Source organism: Pholis gunnellus, assembly GCF_910591455.1.
Source record: "Pholis gunnellus genome assembly, chromosome: 17".
Taxonomy (NCBI): domain Eukaryota; kingdom Metazoa; phylum Chordata; class Actinopteri; order Perciformes; family Pholidae; genus Pholis; species Pholis gunnellus.
In genome coordinates this window covers 15335493-15355660 of record NC_136544.1, presented here as the reverse complement: position 1 = coordinate 15355660, position 20168 = coordinate 15335493, and the positions used below count along the sequence as shown (strand labels likewise).

The 20168-nt window shown below is 36.5% G+C and overlaps 3 protein-coding genes across 3 annotated transcripts; 2 read left to right on the top strand and 1 right to left on the bottom strand.

The window, feature by feature from the left end:
* Positions 1-709: 709 nt before the first annotated feature.
* asphd1 (aspartate beta-hydroxylase domain containing 1) lies at positions 710-3218 on the top strand (the record flags this gene model as incomplete). The annotated part of the gene is made up of 5 exons (XM_079178234.1): positions 710-1162; positions 1432-1638; positions 2019-2226; positions 2736-2849; positions 3109-3218. The coding sequence occupies 5 exons, from the start codon at positions 710-712 to the stop codon at positions 3216-3218; spliced, it is 1092 nt and encodes a 363-aa protein (XP_079034360.1).
* A 4109-nt stretch (positions 3219-7327) lies between these two features.
* cabp5b (calcium binding protein 5b) lies at positions 7328-10811 on the bottom strand (the record flags this gene model as incomplete). Its single annotated transcript, XM_079178225.1, has 6 exons — positions 7328-7452; positions 7706-7853; positions 8028-8137; positions 8927-9070; positions 9190-9220; positions 10761-10811. The coding sequence occupies 6 exons, from the start codon at positions 10809-10811 to the stop codon at positions 7427-7429; spliced, it is 510 nt and encodes a 169-aa protein (XP_079034351.1). The 3' UTR covers positions 7328-7426.
* Positions 10812-16495: 5684 nt separating this feature from the next.
* LOC306709252 (immunoglobulin alpha-2 heavy chain-like) lies at positions 16496-20168 on the top strand (the record flags this gene model as incomplete). The annotated part of the gene is made up of 3 exons (XM_079177319.1): positions 16496-16535; positions 16619-16915; positions 19757-20168. The coding sequence occupies 3 exons, from the start codon at positions 16496-16498 to the stop codon at positions 20101-20103; spliced, it is 684 nt and encodes a 227-aa protein (XP_079033445.1). The 3' UTR covers positions 20104-20168.

Genomic DNA, 20168 nt, shown 5'->3' with positions numbered 1-20168 from the left:
CTATAAACTGATATGGTTCGTCAGCATGTTTACTTTGTAGACTCCACTGTTGCAAAGGAAAATACAATGAATTTAAGGGAATAAACAGACATTCTATGAAGTACCCGCCAAGATTAAACAGTATAGAAAGCTATGACTTCAGAATATCGCCTGCTGTGAAATCTTTAGCTGCACCCACAGCTAGTTTGATCGAAGACGTCAGAGATCAGGACCTACATAACCCCACAAAGTCAGTGTTAGTGGCAACTTAACCAAAGGGTCAGTGGCTCTGTGATGGTCTGGCAACCTGTCCTGACTGGTTCCCTAATTTCTTCCAAGTGCATGCTGGGATAGACCCCAGCTGCCTTTGACCCTAAAGGGGATTGAATCAAGGGGGCTTTCTCCAGCCCCCTTATAATGATCTGTTAGATTTTGACAAGCCCAAAACGGAATAACCTCTTACTTCTGTTGTCTTTATTATGTTTTAAAGAAAAAGTTCCACTAATCAGAATATCACTATTAAGGCTAATAGTTAGCGTTCGTAGAAAGTCAAGAGTGAGCTAAATAATTCATTCTAAACCAGTAAAAATAGATGTTTTTTATTTTACTGTAATACTTAAAAGTTAGAGAATATGTTATGGCACTTTACCATATTTCACATACGCATGCATTACCATGATCTCTCAATTTGTTTCTATTTCAGTTTCTTAGTGTCTCACCAATTTAAAGGATGCACTGGTCAATGAACACACTGCTATTGCCTCCATATGTTGAGCTGGGTGTCCATTCGCTCAGTGGCCTTCTGTGGACTTTTCTGCTACTCTTTCTGTGGCACTGTTATCGGATGGGCTCCGACCTGCCAATCCCAGGCCATGCACACGCTGGAAAGCTCAAGTCAGGCTCAAGGAGGTCCATGATGTCCCGTAGCAGTAGCTGTGCTGGAACAAAGTGTAGTGCACGATCCAAGCTGTCGAGAAGTGATCAAATTACTCCCTTTATTTCCATGGAAACAGAGGAGGATGAGGAACAGGGACAGGGCTACCTCACCCCGGTGCTGAGTCATGCCTTGTTCCCAGCCCAAGCATCTGCAGAAGCCAAGAAACTGTATGCAGCACTGCAAGAGTATGCCAAGCGCTACAGTTGGGTTGGCATGGGCCGCATTCATAAGGGCCTCCGTGAGCAGGTACAAGTTTATTCCATGCAGGTCATACACATACAGTACATACTTAATTGCTACTGCCAGTAAATCACGTGTATCTGATGTATTCCATAATTGAATACATCAAATTCCACTGTAGTCAAAGGTTTGTTTTCGTAGCATAATGTATAACTGCATAATCTTGTGTAAAAGTTTCTGAACACCTCATTTGGAACTACTTTTGTTCAAGGGCAAATATTTAAGGAAGGAATTGTCAAGAATGAATCATTGATTTCTAATTGTTCTCACTTTAGGTCAGACTGAACGATCTCTCTGCCATACAGAAGCCTCATCTCTTCTTCTTGCCAGATGTCCCAAGTGTTCCTTTCTTCCCACGAGATGCTCATCGACATGACATTGAGGTCTTGGAAGCCAACTACTCTGTAATCTTGGCTGAATTCAAGGCTGTATACCAGAGAGGCATTGACACAAAACTAGGCTGGACCAGTCTGGGACCAAAGGTACACAATGAAGTATTTCAGGCCCATCATGAGTAAAAAAACTTCATATAAAAATCATCACTATCTGTAATAAAAAGTTATGAGAAGAGAAACAGATGGAAATTGACAAAATACGATCAGTGGAAATAGTATTCATCTAATTCATTACGTTTTTTTGCTTTCAAGTTTCTAAATCACCTCCAAATACATAAAATGTCTAATATCAGAAATCTCCACCAGTTTGTGCTGTGGTTCCAGAGACTCTTTATGTCTTTTATGATTATTATTGTCCCCTGTTTCTCCATTAAAAATCTACCTACAGACTGGAATAGGAGTTGTTTAATTCTGCTGAATGTGCCTCATCGGAGTCATATGTAACTGCAGAACATTGTCTCTTTCAGGGCCAGGCAGTGTTCCCTTTGTACAGTGCAGGTGTCTCTGTGGCAGGAAACTGTCGCTCCTGTCCCTGCACCTACCGGACACTTCTCTCTCTGCGTACATTCATAAGCAGCAACTCGTTGGGATCTGCTGGATTTTGGCTGTTGGGGCCAGGAGCTACGTTGGGGAGCTCGTATGGACCCACTAATACACGCCTACGTTGTCACCTTGGTGAGTAAAAGGATTCGAGGATAATTTATTGTCTTTATGCAACGCAGTCAACAAATGCAGTAGTGGCCTATTTGTCAAACATGAAATATATGACAAAACAAATCAAAAATTTGCATCAGGAGGAATGTAAAGCAACAGCAACAGAACAATTCTCTGGGCAGATAATTTGGCTTTCTTAACATAAAAAATAAGACATCAGGGAAAACATTGCGGTTTATCTGCATTCATCTGCATCTTAGACAAATCTGAAAAGCCTGTCACTGACTCCGCTGACTATACCAAAAATAGAAAAGAAAAATGACCTGATAAACACTAAACCATTACATAATGGTACTTTGTGGTTCGGGGTTGAGGTTAATTATTTCCTTAGCCCATTTTGTAGTGTGATCCATCTGGCAATAATCCTCTCTGTTTTAAAATCAGACAGCAGTGGAGTGCATGGCCTTCTTAGCTGAGTGGAACCAAAATGTTTTATTTGCAAAGTTTAAAAACAGACATTGCTTTTTTAGGTCTGCAGACTCCAACCCTGTGTGAGCTGGTGGTGGGAGGGGAGCCTCAGTGCTGGTCAGAAGGACACTGCCTCCTGGTTGATGACTCATTCCTCCACACTGTCTCCCACAAGGGTTAGTGAATAACATACTGTTCTGAAAAATAATGCTTCTTAATTAAATTCATTTTACTCAAATGTTTACTCTTAATTTTATTCTCATTGCTAAACATGCAAACAAATATAAAAATATAATGCAATGCATGATTTCTATGTATAATACAAGTAGCAAGTTTTTTCTTGAGTTTTCTCAATTTCATGAGTTGTTCCAAACAGTTGAACCCAAATGGTTGCAACCCTTTTACCCAACGTTGTATATATGTCTATTTCTAAAGGGCCTCCAGATGCTGGGCCCCGAGTCATTTTGAGTGTGGACCTCTGGCATCCAAATGTGGCTGCAGCAGAGAGACAAGCTTTGGACTTCATGTTCAGCCCTGACCTTTGAATTTGTTCCTGCCAATAATACACAACATGCAGGGATGCCTTACCTTAGCCCTGCCTGTTGTGGGTCATGTATCGCATTCCAGTTTATGAATCACTGTGTGAATCTGCCCTCAGAATTACACAAGCTATTGGCCACAAATTCAACTGGTGTTGGATTTATGGTCAAGTGCCACAAGAGTGTATTATTAAGGATGATAATAGAATTATTGTAGCAGTTACAATGCTAAACGCTAGACAATTTGGCTGCAAATTTCAAACTGACATCAGTTGAAAGCACAACAAGATCTAAGCTAAGAAGAGCAGATATTGTGTTAACTATTATAAATCTTATCTTGATATCATGAACTGTGTTTGTGAATACTATTTGCATGTGAAACCAATCTGTCCTGATTAATTTGTTTTAAGCTGCTGATGCATGTGCACGAGCGCACGAGTTATTTATAAATATAGGTATATAAGCTCAACCAAAAAACTGTGAAAAGATGAAAATCATATACATGTAAATTTCTATTTATTTTTGAATGCCAAACATATATAAACTTTGCATACTGTGAGTACTCTTTATCTTCTTATTACCTCTATGTATACTTGTATTTTTCTGTTTATAAATATATACATCTTTTTACTTTGTTTATGGATATAATTGGTGGTTTGCTTTTTGTCAATTCTGTTTTGCTTGGAATCCAAAAAACAAATAAATAACTGATGAATCAGTATTGGCTCAGTGTATAGAATAACAGAGTAATAGAGTAATACACGTGTATGTACATGTGATACAGTATGCATGCATCAGAACCGGTTGTTTTGTAGGGCTCTCAAATTACGCAATTAATTCGGATGGGACACATTTATCTTAAGCGTTCAAGTATATTGTTTTTATTGGAGAAAAATATCCTGTCCACATGGCTTGTTACCTAAAAGTTTACTTAAATCATATGGAACTGGCCAGAAAATGGCCAGTGCAATTGTTTTGGGAATAAAAACAGTCGGTAGCCTGTATGTGAATATATCTTTAAATTTAAACCGACTAAAAAATCATTCTAAAAACACATTCTGGTTCATTAAGCTCCTTATGGGGGAGTTACTTTTTTTCAGTCAGTAGATGAGAATTAGAGTGGTGATTTTGTCTTATCTGCCATCTGTTCATCCATGATGAGGATTACAGAGACTGAACTAATCCACCCGCAGCAAGAGATTATTCCTGAGATTCTATGTCGCTGTATGTACGTTGATTTGATGTGCAATTCACAAGCAAATAATATAGCAATTCAAATATTGAGTATGACTGTCAAAGGTTAGCATTAAGGGATGATTGTTTTAGAATTAAAAAAAACTCTCAAATCTTAAATTTAGAAGGCAAAGTTGCACCTTGCTGTGTCACTGTGATGTTTTCAAACCTGTAGTGGCATATGCAAATCTTTAACATAACGTCGTATTTAATCTTGGATTAATAATAACACACACAAATGTTTTTCAAGGACAATCCTGACATTAGGCTACAGCCTCGCACATTTATTTCAAAGACAAAGATAGCTATTATCACACTCAACAATTCCCATGCTGGCCTTTTGTCACGCAACAGCATTAGCAACCTTAGAGGGCTATTTTCAGAGAAAGTTGCCAAAGGAACAAAGTGGTCGGGAAACAGATCTGCTGTTATTATTATCAGTGGCAGTATGCCATTCAGAAATATCAGTCATACTTGTTCAAATGCGAATTAATAGTTTTTTGTATAAGTAGCATTTTGATTCAGATTTAGTCAAGCGGTATTGTATGGTCTAGACTACCACAGTACAATATACAGCCCATTAAAGTCAGGATCAATACTCTAGTAATCATTTGTACTCACACTACTCACAAGATTCACATTGATTGAAAGACACACATGCCCTTAATTAGTTTTTGACATTGCTGTCCACACAGCAGACTGACCAAACTCTTTTCAAATTTTGTAACATTTTGGCTTGACAGTAATGCTAGACGTAATCATTCGGGATAATCAAAACCAACTGGAACGTTTTCTACACTGAAAAGCCGTCCAGTATGTTGCTTGATAACATGTTAAAGTGTTTCAGTTCTACTCTGCCGTTTGTCTTCAACAATCTCACAGCATATATGGACAGACTGACTCAACATGCAGGTTTCAAGAGTTTATTTTCTCTTTTTCAGAAGTTTATAATGAAGAATATATGTTCTTACTCACACAGGCTCTTCAGAAAAAGCATCTTTGAATTTGTGTTTGTGAAGGTAGTGAATGTGAGGATGTTTGCTGGCAAATTACTGCATCACATTTCACATAGATGTAGAATTTAGAAATAAAAAAGGATGAATCACAAACATCTGAGAAACACATTGCATTTTCAAAAATAGATTCAAGTATTTCCCAAAACTTTAACACTGCGAATTTAGACAGCATCGTTCCAGAAAACACAGAATACCATGCAGTGGTGGAAGAAGCACTGAGATAAACAGTCTGAAGATACTCTGTTACAAGTAAAAGTCAAATTCAAAATCTTACTAAAGTAAAAGTACATGGCATTCAAATATACTGACATATAGCAGTAAAGGTACTCATTGTGCAGAACCCCACTAACTCTCTCATCCCCAGGACAATTTCCTACCGGTACACTCCCCTGCACATCCCTTCTATATTTCTATATTTAAATACACTTGACACTTTTACATTACACTTACACACTTGTTTAAAGTATTGTTATCTGTTTGTCTGTGCATAATATTTCTCTCTGGTTTCACTCTGGCAAAATAAACGGTATTGTAATGTATTTGTTAATACATATTTTGTATCATAAATAAGATTCTGAAAAGTAACTAGTGACATATGACAAATAAATAAAGTGGAGTAAAAACTACAATATTCACTTCCAAACTGTAGTGGGATAGAGGTACAAAGTAGCATAAAATGGAAATACGAGTAAAGTATAAGTACCTATAAATTGTACTTAAGTACAGTACTTGAGTAAATGTACCTAGTCACATTCCACCACACATAGCATTGCTAAAGAAACTTCAAGAAGATGGTAGGTTGCTTTTACACCCTAGTGAGACAGAAGCATGAGAGGTCAAGAGGTGGCAGCAGAGGACACGTGGTAGTGCTGAGATCATGTTCTCCAGGTTTTACTGGATTTTATGCCAGGGTCAAGGCTGCAGTCACACTGAAGGCAAACATTCATTTCGGGATGTCAGTGCTGAACATTCTCAGCTGATTGATAATGTCCTTTGGATCAGATTCAATTCACTGCAGACACTCCCTACAGCAAGCATTAAGGAATAGCTGTCTTCATTGTCCACACAATAAACCCCTGGAACATATTTACGGATCATGCTTAGGAAAAAGCATGCACATAGTTCATTCTCCCACGCTGCCCCCACATTATCTACTGCAAGGTATCATGAAGTTGTAATTGTGACTGAGACATTGACTTGTCAACACATTTTATACGTGTCATCTTTGTATACCAAATAGATTTTTTTACCAATTGGTTTGACTATAGTTCTCCAAGGCCAGTCCATAGTGCAGCATCTCCACAACACAGTGACAATTGTTGAAACTGTTGATTTGACACACAGATTTGTTGAGACTCTCAGTACTTCAGCTTCCTATTTAGCTGGACATCGCAGACCTCTAATTTTGCATATTTATTTGTTCTTCCTTATCGAACAGTTGACAATGACGTGTATACTGCTGCTCTGTAGGACAGGTCTGGGGACCTGATGATAACAAACTTTTCAAATTTGCTGAACTGAAATACCCAACAACTTAAAGGACCAGTGTGTTGATTTATTGGTATCTAGCAGTGCGGTTGCAGATTGCAACCAACTGAATACCCCTCCGCTAGTTTTTGGTTTGTCCGTTTTGGGCTACTGTAGGATAATGGCACTGCAACACGGCAGATTCCATGAAAAGGATTTTAAGGTTACTATACACTAAAGAAAACATAGTTATGAATATAATATTCTATTTCTGCTAATTGATCCCCTGAAATCCTACACACTGGACCTTTAAGAGTGTGGCTGTCTAGATCTACCATTCAATTTCTTCACCAATTTTAAATGCATTAATTTGAACAAAAAGATCCAAATGTCTTTGCTAAGTTGAAATATCAGGAAAGAAATGCTAAATTATTCATCAGCATAATTAGATAAAAAGGCATCCTCTCCATTTACAGTCAACCACTAATTCTGTTGTCCTCATTTCGACATCATCTTCACAAACTCTGTAAAGAGAATAGACAAGATATTGAATAGCTACATTTTTTAGGTTTAGAGCAAACTGAGAACAACTAGTACAACTCCTCATACATACTACTTTCAGCTCTGGCAATGAATATAAATTATGCATAAACTAAATAAATGACATATCTCTGAGAGAAAAAAAACCCGATTATTGTATGTAGGATAATGCAAGGCTATAAAAAAGTCTAAATCTGTTTGTGTGTGCACGTGTGTTTGTGTGTGCTTGTATCTCACCCTCGAAGTCAACTGTTCCATCTCCGTTGTTATCAGCTTCACTGACAACTGCATCAATTTCTTTTTTGCTAGTTTGTTCGCCTAGTAACTTTGTCATGGCATGTTTCAGCTCCTCAGATGTGATAGAACCGTCACCATCTAAATCAAACTGAAGGAGAGGGGAAGAAGACAACAAAACGTTGCAAAGCGTTTGGCCATTTCAGACTCATATTGACATCATAACATACTGTTGGACCAGATTACAGCTTTTACAGTATGTTCATTTATTATCCACCATGGGGTGCCAAAGACCAAAAAGAGAGAATAGGTATACTGAGCTCACCTCTCGAAATGCGTCTTTAAGTTCCTTCAACCCAATCATCCCTGCAGTTTCAGCCAGGAGCTTGGGGGTCATGAGTTCCACAAAATCGTCAAAGTCCACCCGTCCCCCCACTGTAATAGGACAAATGATGTAACTAATATAACTATAAGCAGGCAGTAGTTGGAGAACACAACTGAAGGCAAAGTTTGAGTGCTGTAACACCGTTGTGAATTCCACAAAAGATGACATGCCTTTAGCTTGCTATAATCATTCATACATTACATTTCACTCTGCTGCACCGTGGAAAACAATTGTGACCATATTCAAGTACACATGCCACTTCCTTTAGCCATTCATCTTCTCGGTTATAAATGTCTGACTTCATTCAAAGCTCAGTGGAGTGGAATACTTCATGAATGTGCATAGGATGGTTCGCATTCAACTGTCAAATGTGATAAATAACCAAGATGATATCGGCGCTCTGCTGTAAAATGAATGTGACCCACTGACAAATATTGAGCCAGAAGACGAAATATACATGTGGCCGGCTAATTTTGAAAAAGAATATGTAAATATGTCTCAGGAGACCATTGTTAAGAAGAGCGTGAAAGACACATTTCCTGAAACAAATGAAGCAAATCAGTCTTGGAGATGTTTTTGTATATTTTGAAACACGTTCTCCGGCAACAGACAAAAGATGTTCCCACAGTATTATCAGAGAGGTAATGAATGACCTTTTTAAAAAATTCTCCATAACCTGCAAAAAATTGCATCCAAAAATAATTCTGTCATATAAATGAATAAAAGTAAGAATGCCATATTTAAAACGATGGATTGTTTTTTGTTTGTCAGTTCATCTGGCCAACATGGTCAGCAGTAGTAAAGCATTAATGGAGCATAAGTTAGAGGACATTACTCACAATTCATGTTGATGTTCTGACTCAGTTCTATGAGCTCCATTTCAGTCGGCATGTAACCCATGGTCCTCATCAGGTTCCCCAAGTCCTTACAGCTTATGAAACCATCTTTATCTTTATCAAACTCTAAAAAAGCTTCATGTAACTCTAAAGAGCATAGAGACAGAAAAATGAGATGGCGTGTGACACATTTTTTAAAAGGTGAACAATATTATACATCAATTTAACAAGTATATCTGAAAGCACAAAAGCCAGTCAGACGTTACCTTCAATCTCATCGTTTGTAAGAACTCTTGTCTGCAAAACAAGAATGAAATGGATAAATACGGAATGATTTTAGTGCGTTTTATATACAGTAGTTTACGACAAAATGTACAACTATTTTTATACCCACAACTATCTACATTGTGTCAAGACAATGACCTCCTATAAGCTCCATCCATAACCATAAAGATGTGTGACGCACTTAATTGTACCTTTGTTTAATATGACACATGGTTTCCCAAAGATTCTTAATAACATAATATGTTACAGCACCATCCACATGATGTTTTCTGATGAACATGTATTTACATTGCATTAAGTTGTTTAATATTTTAAGTAGGTTTTTAATTGTTGTGCCCCTGTTATAGTGTCGTGCACATGAATTTACAATATATAATTTTAGTATATCATAATTTACAACTTATTTAAACTTGTATTCATTTCTGAAAGCTATTGGTTTGGATTTACATTTCTAATGCATTTGGAATCGAGGAAACATTATATTTTGATATTACAACATTATTCAAATCAAAGAACAATTCTGAATATCTGAGTGGATTAACATTTTGTATCTGCTTTGAGCTACACAGGTTCAAGGACTATTATATATATATATATATATATATACATACACCATTATATATATGAATCAACCTGCTGTTTCTGATGTTACACATTAATGTGCTGTGTTGTTTACAATTTTCAGAACACTTGCCTTGTTTATAGATGTTTTACTTCTTATTTCATTGTTGGTCATATGTTTTTTTGTATATATACTTATAAAAAATAAATACTTAGACCTTTTTTCACTACTTGTGCAAATAATGTTCCTGTGTATTCTTTATCTTCATCTGTTCAGCCTTGTTCTCATTGTCCCCAGCTGGTACATATAATTCTGTGTAAGTACATTTACAGCCACATCCCACATTCCTTCGTGCAAATAAAGCTGATTCTGATCTCTGCACACTTTGTGAATACGGGTTGACACTAATGTCCAGACACATTACTGTTTGTGTGCCTCTAACATCTGTAAATATGTCATGTTAAATCTTTGCTTAAAACATTTTATTTTTGATCTTGCAGTATCTTATTTGATTGATCCCAGATCATATGTACAGTATATCCACCATGGGATTAGAACTACAGCAAAGGTTGCATAAAATGTTTAATTATTGGTAAAAAAAAATGCAACAGAGTGCATCCTGTGTAAAAATGTTTTCCTTTTAATATAAAATATTACGTTTTGAGTGCCAATGCATTTGCCTAATGCAAAAAAGTGTATCGTCCCACCTCTACTCCATAATGAGACAATTCCTTTAAGCTTCTTTTGCCATTCATCTAAAATAACACCATATTAGGATGACCACAATAACAAAACAATATTTGTTTCATAATTGATCAACAGATGATAGAAGGATTTATTTTCCTGGTGAACCACAGACAAAGATAATCATGATATATAAACATAATTAAATTGAGATTCAAATAACTCTTAAGCTAAACACATGTTAATAGCAAAAAATGACTACCATTAAATAATAAACTGTAAAACCATAAAATCATTTTGACTTACGGGTCTCTTTGTTCCACCCCTGAGAAAGATGCAGGCTTGTTTAATACTCATGATGATGGCCGTAGTCGAGATCCTGGCTACTTGTGTTTGTAAATTTCTTTTTAAAAAGATTATATGTCGCTATATCCTTCAGCTTCTTTTTTTCCTGTGCGAGCCTGTGTCTGTGTGTAAACCGTGATCAGCAGTGAACTGCGTATGCCAGAGAGGAGTGATGAGGTCCCATATGGATTATCTCTGCAGCTTTGGTCTAGAAAAGAAAGATAAGCTTAATGCTGTACATATACACAATTTCATATAGAAAGTACATTACTGGGGTTTTCATTTACTCTAATTTCATGAAGATTAAATGCATGTAAACCAGAACTTTTTTCAGTTAATACTAACTTATAATGATAATATCTATCTCACTTCATTTTAGGATTTCAATTCATATTTATGTGGAAAAAAGAAACCAATGGAGAATACACTGTGTTTGCTTATTGTTTGCAGTCTGTTGACTCCTTCCATTCTTTGGTGTGGTGCAAGTTGATTAGATGACTGTCTGGATAAAGCTTTCTATCCATTACCACTAAATGAAACAAAACAGAATACAACAGATGGGAGAGTGAAGAGGGAAAGAAATCTAGAATTAATAGGATTGTGAACCACACGGCTACAAATGCAACTGCTATTATTGGATGTCGTTTATTAATCTCAGCATGCAAGTTATCTGATTATTTACAAATGACAAATGAAATGCACTTAGAATGCTTGTTCCCTGTATTTTCATATGAGAATAGACATCATCAACCTATTGCATAACCAGATATGCATTGGTAAAATGAAAGCTTCTTTGCAATTTGAGAAGATATTCTCAATCTACACGCAATGATCACGTTTGAAGCTGAATTGTTTGTTGCATTGCATGAGAAGCCCATGATTAAAATAAATGAGCACACAAGCAATTTGATCACACAACATGACAACAAGTATGTCTGTATGTACAAGCAGGTTCAGTATTATGTGACATCACAAGCAGGACACACAGACCGACTGGATTTCTCTTGCTGTGTAAATTACAGACCTCTTTTGGAAAATAGTCAGAGTTATATCATCCTTATGCTTGAAATATTCAAAGAGTTAAGTGTTGAATAGGCTTTGTCCATTTAAAGAAACTATGTCACCTATAACACAGTAGCACGACGGCATTTTAGAAATGTTTGATTTCTGTTGAGGCGTTGGTTATAGTATACTTGTTGATTATATACATAATTTAGTAAGATCAAATGGGTGCTGTTGGATTGATTAAGGTATTTTCTAAGTGTTCCTGTAGTGTTTGTCCTCCTCCTGTCTCCTTCCTGTTATAAATTATTTTTCAGACAAGATGTTGCGGTTTGTGACTTCCTCTTTTCTATGGTTTCTACCAACATGTGCTCTTCTACTGGTTAATAATAACCCCATCTGTTATTTTGTAAGGCAGGTGTGATGCATTTCATATTACGTTATACTATATTTAAACTATAGTAAAACAAGTTTAATAGCTATATAATGATTAAAAGGACACAAACTAAACACATAATGAATGAAGACAACATGTGTTAAAGCTGCTCTGCAGGATTTCCTAAAAATCAATGTATAGACTCATAAAAAAGTAATCGCTCTTAATCATCGCTGATGGAGTAAAGTTGAATAATAATATGCACAGAGTACTGCAAAGACTGTGGATGGAGACTCTTAACCTCAAACTTTGCAGTGTTGTTCTCTAAATTTGAGAGAATAAAAAGATGTTCAAACTGTCTTAACTGTACACTCACTTAACTGTCCAAGTTGTCTACTGTTTTGTTTAATCTTTTTTATTTGTGATACCAAAGAGCACTTTCATATATTATTTGACACATGCCAGCAGATGTTTTTCCTGTTACCACTGAAATTTTTTTTTTTTTTGCATATCTCATATCTCATATCTCATATCTCATATCTCATATCAGGTTTCAGTAGTTTATTTCTTCTGGAGGCTCTCTGTCTGTGGCTTCAAATGGCAGAAATTTAAATACTGAAACCTTAAAAAGTCTAAAAACCAGCTGCAGTAAATTCAAATATTAATTTAGATCATCTTGCTTTCACTTCACTCGTGTAAATTTAAGAACAATAGCATCCAAATCCTCCACTAGCGCTCATCACATTTATTTCAAAATACATGCATAAATAAAACAATTTATAGGAAAACTGCATTATTTGAACTGATTTATGAAGCAGGACTTTGAGTGAGTTATGAAATAAATGTTATTAAACTATTCAAACATAGATTTCAGTTATGATTTTATTTGTAATAAATATTTAATATAGAATCGAGACTTCGACAAGACTATTTGCAACATTAATTAATCAAAGCACGTTGAAAAAATCTCAAGTTGTTAATTACAAAACAGCATTTTCTGCTAAATCAAGAAGTTGATTCCAGACTCCAAGCTGAACGACAGTAGCTCATCTTAAGACACTGAGGTCACACACCTTTATGTGACATTTGTTTGGTTCTATGCAAACTCAGTATTTTTTCTTGTGACACATATAAAAACATCCCATGAGACTGTCAGTGAAGGCATCAGAAGCTCATATCTTTTCATAAACCATGTTCTCTGTAGCTCTGCTGCTGCTGTTGGCAGCTGGATGTGAGTTTCTCTTGATTTATCAAAGTTAGTTGTTTTTCTTTTACAGTACAACTCGATGATTTGTTACAAAAATCTTCTTTTTTTAACAGGTGTGAAGTGTGAACAGTTGACACAGCCAGCCTCTGTGACTGTGCAGCCAGGTCAACGTCTGACCATCACCTGTCAGGTCTCTTATGCTCTTAGCAGCTACTACACAGCTTGGATCAGACAGCCTGCAGGGAAAGGACTGGAGTGGATTGGAATGAAACATACTTCAGCTTCATACTACAAAGATTCACTGAAGAACAAGTTCAGTATCGACTTAGACACTTCCAGCAAAACAGTGACTCTCATTGGGCAGAACGTGCAGCCTGAAGACACTGCTGTGTATTACTGTGCCAGAGACCCACAATAACACAAACCACCAGTAGACCTGAACAAAAACCTCTCAGAGCCTGAACACTTGTAACATGAAGCCACCAGAGGAGGAGCCCTCAGACCACTAATAATCACATCAGTTTAAATACCTGGATGTTACAATCACTGATACATCATTTTATGTATATCCATAATAAAAACCAGAATACACTTTTATAAATTGCAAAACATTAAAGTTTACAAGCAATGACATCAATTCAGCTTATTTGTCTGAGGTAGAAGCTACAAGCCAAAAGACAACTGAAATGTGTTGGATGTCAAAGTTTCCCCCCAAAGTAAATTATAATCTCTGATCATAAATGTAATACCTTTGATGCACCCTGCCTGTAAAATTGAGAATAAATTACAAGATCCTGTTAATAAGAACAACAGCTACAGCTTTTTTTCTTTGTAACCGTGTATCTAAAGAAATGCTATACAAATAAAGCTTTACTCACTTATTTACTTAGATCAGGTTAACAATGTAAACAAATTTAAAATATACAAACATGGTTAGTTAGGAGAAAGCAATAATATGAAAGATGTTTAGAGGAGAGATTGAACAGAAGACAATGATCCATCAAAAAGGAGGAGTCAATGCAAAAAAAGTTGTCTTCCTCCTCTACTTATGTGACTGCAGAGAGGAGGACAGAGAACAGTGGACACACAGTTTAACATGATGGACTATAGGACAGGACTGCTGCTCTTAACTATCTGCTGGGCAGGTGAAGATATCTAGATGTATTGAGTTAAATCTTTCTTTAAAAATTGACCAACTTGCAATAAGTGACTATTTTTTGGTTTGTCTTGACAGGTGTTGATGGTCAGACTCTGACAGAATCTGAACCAGTGGTTAAAAGGCCTGGAGAATCTCACAGATTGACCTGTACAACATCTGGATTCACTCTTAGTAGCTACTGGATGCACTGGGTCAGACAGGCTCCTGGCAAAGGACTGGAGTGGCTTTCCGCTAATCATGGTACCACCAACTACTACTCTCAGTCAGTTCAAGGCCGGTTCACCATCTCCAGAGACAACAACAGACAGCAGGTGTATCTGCAGATGAACAGTCTGAAGACGGAAGATTCTGCTGTTTATTATTGTGCTAGAGACCCACAGTGACTGGAGCTGGTTGAGCAGCTGTACAAAATCCTACAGCGCTCATTGTTTAAGGCTGGTAGCGCCCAAGTTGATTATTCTTTTTCACATAATTTTTAGACATTGTTTCATAGTTTACATTCTACTATACATATTTAATCAATCATTTAACATTTACACTGCAATGTACAAAATCCTGAAAAAATATTATTTCTAAACATTAAATATATAAAAAAAACACAACAGAGATCATTTGTTCGTGAAAGGGCCAAAAGACAGCATTGCAATATGATCGCTGAAATTAAACTTCAACAAATACTTTGAATTTCTACAAATTGAGACACAATAATGATTGTAAATTATGTGGAATATAAAGAAAGTCTTTACAATTAAAGCCGTTATAATTTCCTTTATCAAATCGCGAGAGGGCATTCCATGTGAAGTTTCTCTTTCTGTTACTGAAAGGAGACTCAGATCTGCTGTTCTCATCGTTGACTGGACACTGGACTGAATTAAAGCTTAATATTATATATGGAGAGGTTTTTCATATTTGATGAGATAATAGAACAGGATTGTTGTTGTGTTTTAACTGTGAAAAGATCTAAAAAATATGTGTAGAGAATATTGATAGTTTGCAATAAAGTTATCTGAGTATGAAGAAAATGTAGCGACATCTCTCCATGGGCAAGAATAAACATTTGTTTTCTTTTTTGTTACCTTTGTCTTAATTTATTTCATTTTTTTTAGTTTTTGTGCGATCGGGCCATAATAAAAATAATGTAACAAAAAAAACTAAACCTATAAACAACTCGGCATGATATTTGATTAAGACTGTTAATCGTAACACAGATGAAGATAAAATGTGTTGACTATTTCAAATTTTAAATAATACATTTTAAACTTCAAACATCTGCGAAACCATTATAATTATTTTAATCAACTCTGTAAACCAGCATCATCAGACATTAGTTATCATGCGATATAGTACATGGCCATGGCTGCTGCCAATTAATGAATAAAAAAGTGAGTTTGAATCATTTGAAAACGTGCCAAACACATTCTAAACATGGCTTATAGAAAGCAACATTCCTGGTGGTTGCTCCTTTAGTTTACATTTCTATCATCATTGTTATTTTAATGCTGATTTGAATGAAAATGTTTTCCATTATGATTCCTGTTTAAATTAAGATTGACAATAGTAGTAATGATCCTAATCCTTGTTCACAATTAAACACAAATGTACATTATGTTTTTAAATCAAACTGTTATTATTTGGGAATTACTATTTTAAATTAAAATCAAAGTTAACAGCTGTTTCATTTCAGCAAATAAAGGGATATTTTCAAAATCTTTGAGTGTCAAATTAAATGAAATTATCCAATGTAATGCAGAGGTGATTTCCAGGCATGCGTTCATTGTGCAGTTATAATGAACTAATTGAAGAGACTGTTAAAGTGGCTCCAGTTAGACCAACGTTGACGTTTCATGTGTTTGATTCTATGCAAACTCAGTGACCTTCCTTGTTGCTCAGCTATAAAAGCATCACATCAGTCTGTCAGTTTAATTCACAGCTTGTCAGTTTCAACATAAACCATGTTCTCTGTAGCTCTGCTGCTGCTGTTGGCAGCTGGATGTGAGTTTCTCTTGATTTATGGAAGTCAGTCATTTTTCTTGTATAACTTGATGATGTTACAAAAAATCTTCTTTTTTTAACAGGCTTAAAATGTGAACAGTTGACACAGCCAGCCTCTGTGACTGTGCAGCCAGGTCAACGTCTGACCATCACCTGTCAGGTCTCTTATGCTCTTAACAGCTACTACACAGCTTGGATCAGACAGCCTGCAGGGAAAGGACTGGAGTGGATTGGATCCAGCTGTGTTGGATGCACAGCATACTACAAAGATTCACTGAAGAACAAGTTCAGTATAAGCTTAGACGCTTCCAGCAAAACAGTGACTCTAAACGGACAGAATGTGCAGCCTGAAGACACTGCTGTGTATTACTGTGCCAGACACCCACAATAACACAAACCACCAGTAGACCTGAACAAAAACCTCTCAGTGCCTGAACACTTGTAACATGAAGCCACCAGAGGAGGAGCCCTCAGACCACTAGTGATTTCAACACCAGCTCACTGTCACATCAGTTTAAATACTTAAAGGTTACAAGCACTAATACAACATTGTATATATTTCCTCAAGAAAAACTGAATTACATGTTTATTAATTGCTAAACACTGAACTTTACAAGCAATGAAATAAATTCAGCTGAATTGTCTTCAGGTATTGAGGTAGAAGCTACAAGCCCAAACCCAGCACACAGCTAAAAGGTGTTGGATGTCAGAGTTTCCCTCAAAACAAATGCTTGAACTTCTGTTCCTTATCAACACAAAATCTCAACTTGGACAAATAACTTTAGGAGACATGGGATGTTGTTTGGCTCTCAAACCAAGCATGCAAGGTGATTTTCGTACTATATTAAATGAAACACATGATAATAAAATGAATTAACTTTATTTGTTAACAATAGCAATATTCCATTATTTGTAAGTTGCATTGAACAAAAGCATCTGATGAAGAAATAAATCTGTTCAAATTACACAAGTGAGTTAAATAAGGATAATAATGACAACAGGCTTCTACCTCCTGACTTGTAGGTAGTCCACCTTTCTGTACCTCAGTTGAAGTTTCTCTAAACTCCCTGATTATGAATGATATTATAATAAATGTAGTACTTTTGATGGACCCTTCCGGTAAAATTCAGAATAAACTAAATATCCCGTTAATTACATATAAGGCACTGCATGACCTTTCTGATCTTCCTCATGATCACACCTTTGCTGTTTTTGTTTCCTTCAGTTTGGTCTGTCTCTCATTGTTCTGTGTTATATATTGCAATCTATTTTTACCTCATTCTTTCTTACGTTTCGTGTGTGAACCACTTTGTAACTATGTGTTATAAAAAAGAGCTATATCAATAAAAACTTAACTTAGGTATATAAGGTTAAAAATGTAAACAAATGAAAACGGAAAGGTACAGAGAGACGATTATTAAAAAAACACGCAAAACATGGTTAGTTAGGAGAAAGCCTTGAATTGAAAATCAGTTTAGAGGAGGGATTGAACAGAGGATGCTATTCAATCAAAAAGGAGGAGTCAATGCAAAAATAAGTCAACTTCCTCCTCTACTTATGTGACTGCAGAGAGGAGGACAGAGAACAGTGGACACATAGTTTAACATGATGGACTATAGGACAGGACTGCTGCTCTTAACTATCTGCTGGGCAGGTGAAGATGAAGGTCTTGATTTAAATCTCTCGAAAAAAAAGTTACAAACTTACAACAATTGACTATTTTCTTGTTTGTCTTGACAGGTGTTGGTGGTCAGACTCTGACAGAATCTGAACCAGCGATTAAAAGGCCTGGAGAATCACACAGATTGATCTGTACAACCTCTGGATTTTCACTCGGCAGCCATCATATGGCCTGGGTCAGACAGGCTCCAGGAAAAGGACTGGAGTGGATCGCCTGGAATAGTAACGGTGGTACCACCAAATACTACTCTCAGTCAGTTCAAGGCCGGTTCACCATCTCCAGAGACAACAGCAGACAGCAGCTGTATCTGCAGATGAACAGTCTGAAGACGGAAGATTCTGCTGTTTATTATTGTGCTCGACAACCACAGTGACTGGAGCTGGTTGAGCAGCTGTACAAAATCCTACAGTGCTCATTCTTAATGTGCTAATATACTAAGAAATACTTTTATTTTTGTATCTGTTGTTGTTTTTAATAAAATCATGATCAAGGCCAGCATCAACCATAAACGATATCTAACAAAAATATGAATAAAATAATATCCGACTGTCCTACAACACAGCTAAATACAGGAATAATAACGTCTATCTGTGTCTTCTTATTAAAGTCTGAATAAAATAAACACTACATGAACACATCTCAGCCACATTAATGTAACCTATTAATTATTTGGCATCTGAAGTAGGTCACAATATAAGTTAAAAAATATCACAAGTATAAAAATGTTATAGCTGGATCAGAAGTGACTGCAGCTCCATGTGATTAAATTGTAGCTCACTATCTCAAATGCATGTCACTATAAACAGCTGGAAGACTGCGGGAGCTGCTGTTTAGTCTTGTGCTTGTAAGACATTGTAATAAAAGTGGAATGAATACGTGATACTGGAATAAGACAAACTTTCACTTCCTGGGCTCCTGGAGGGAAAACTAAATCTTTCTTGCAGCACCTTTTCCTCTCCAAGCAGAAATCCACCTCACTGAGGTGACTGAACTGTAAATTAAAATGTATGCGACTGCTTCAATTAGAGTGAAAACGTTGCTTAAAAAAAGCTCTGTATTGTACAGTATTAACTTTTTCTACATTAATATATACAAACTTCATGATATTAAGAGACCTTTTTTTTTAACAGTAAATTGAATAATTTCTTTAACCATCAACATGATGACATTTAAGTCCAAATAAGCTTTTTTATAAAAATATTTTCTTTTAATAGAAAGAAAATTGCTTTACCGAGTCTGATCACTGAAGACACATTGTTTACATCTGAAAGTGAGTCAAGTGAAATTCAACAATATTCAAATGAAGGTTACTTATAAGAAGTGGTGTGTGTGTGTATGTGGGGGTGTTTGTGTCAGTGAGAGGACAGAAGAGCTCACATCACTTCAGCTTCAGCATCAACCATGTTCTCTGTAGCTCTGATTCTGCTGCTGGCAGCTGGATCCTGTGAGGAGCTTTCAGTGGATTCTCACTAATACACACATTAGAAACTCTGAATAGTCAGATGTCTGATGAAGATAATGTTGATTTGTGTTTCCACAGGTGTGAACAGTCTTGATCTCATCCAGCCAGACTCAATGGTTGTGCAGCCTGGACGGTCTTTGACCATCAGCTGTCAGGTCTCTGGTTATTCTTTGACTGATAACAGCTATGCAACAGGTTGGATCAGACAGAGTGAAGGAAAACCGATGGACTGGATTTCACATCAGTGGGGAACAAGTGGCCTTCGTCAAAATGATGCTCTGAAGAACAAGTTCAGCTACAGCAGAGACACTTCTGCTCGAACAGTGACTCTAACAGGACAGAATCTGCAGCCTGAGGACACAGCTGTGTATTACTGTGTACGTCTGCCCACAGTGATACAAACCACCAACAGACCTGCACAATAACCAGCAACCATGTTACTAAACCTCCCACTCGTGTTGACAATGAGAAATAGAAATAAAGAAAGTCA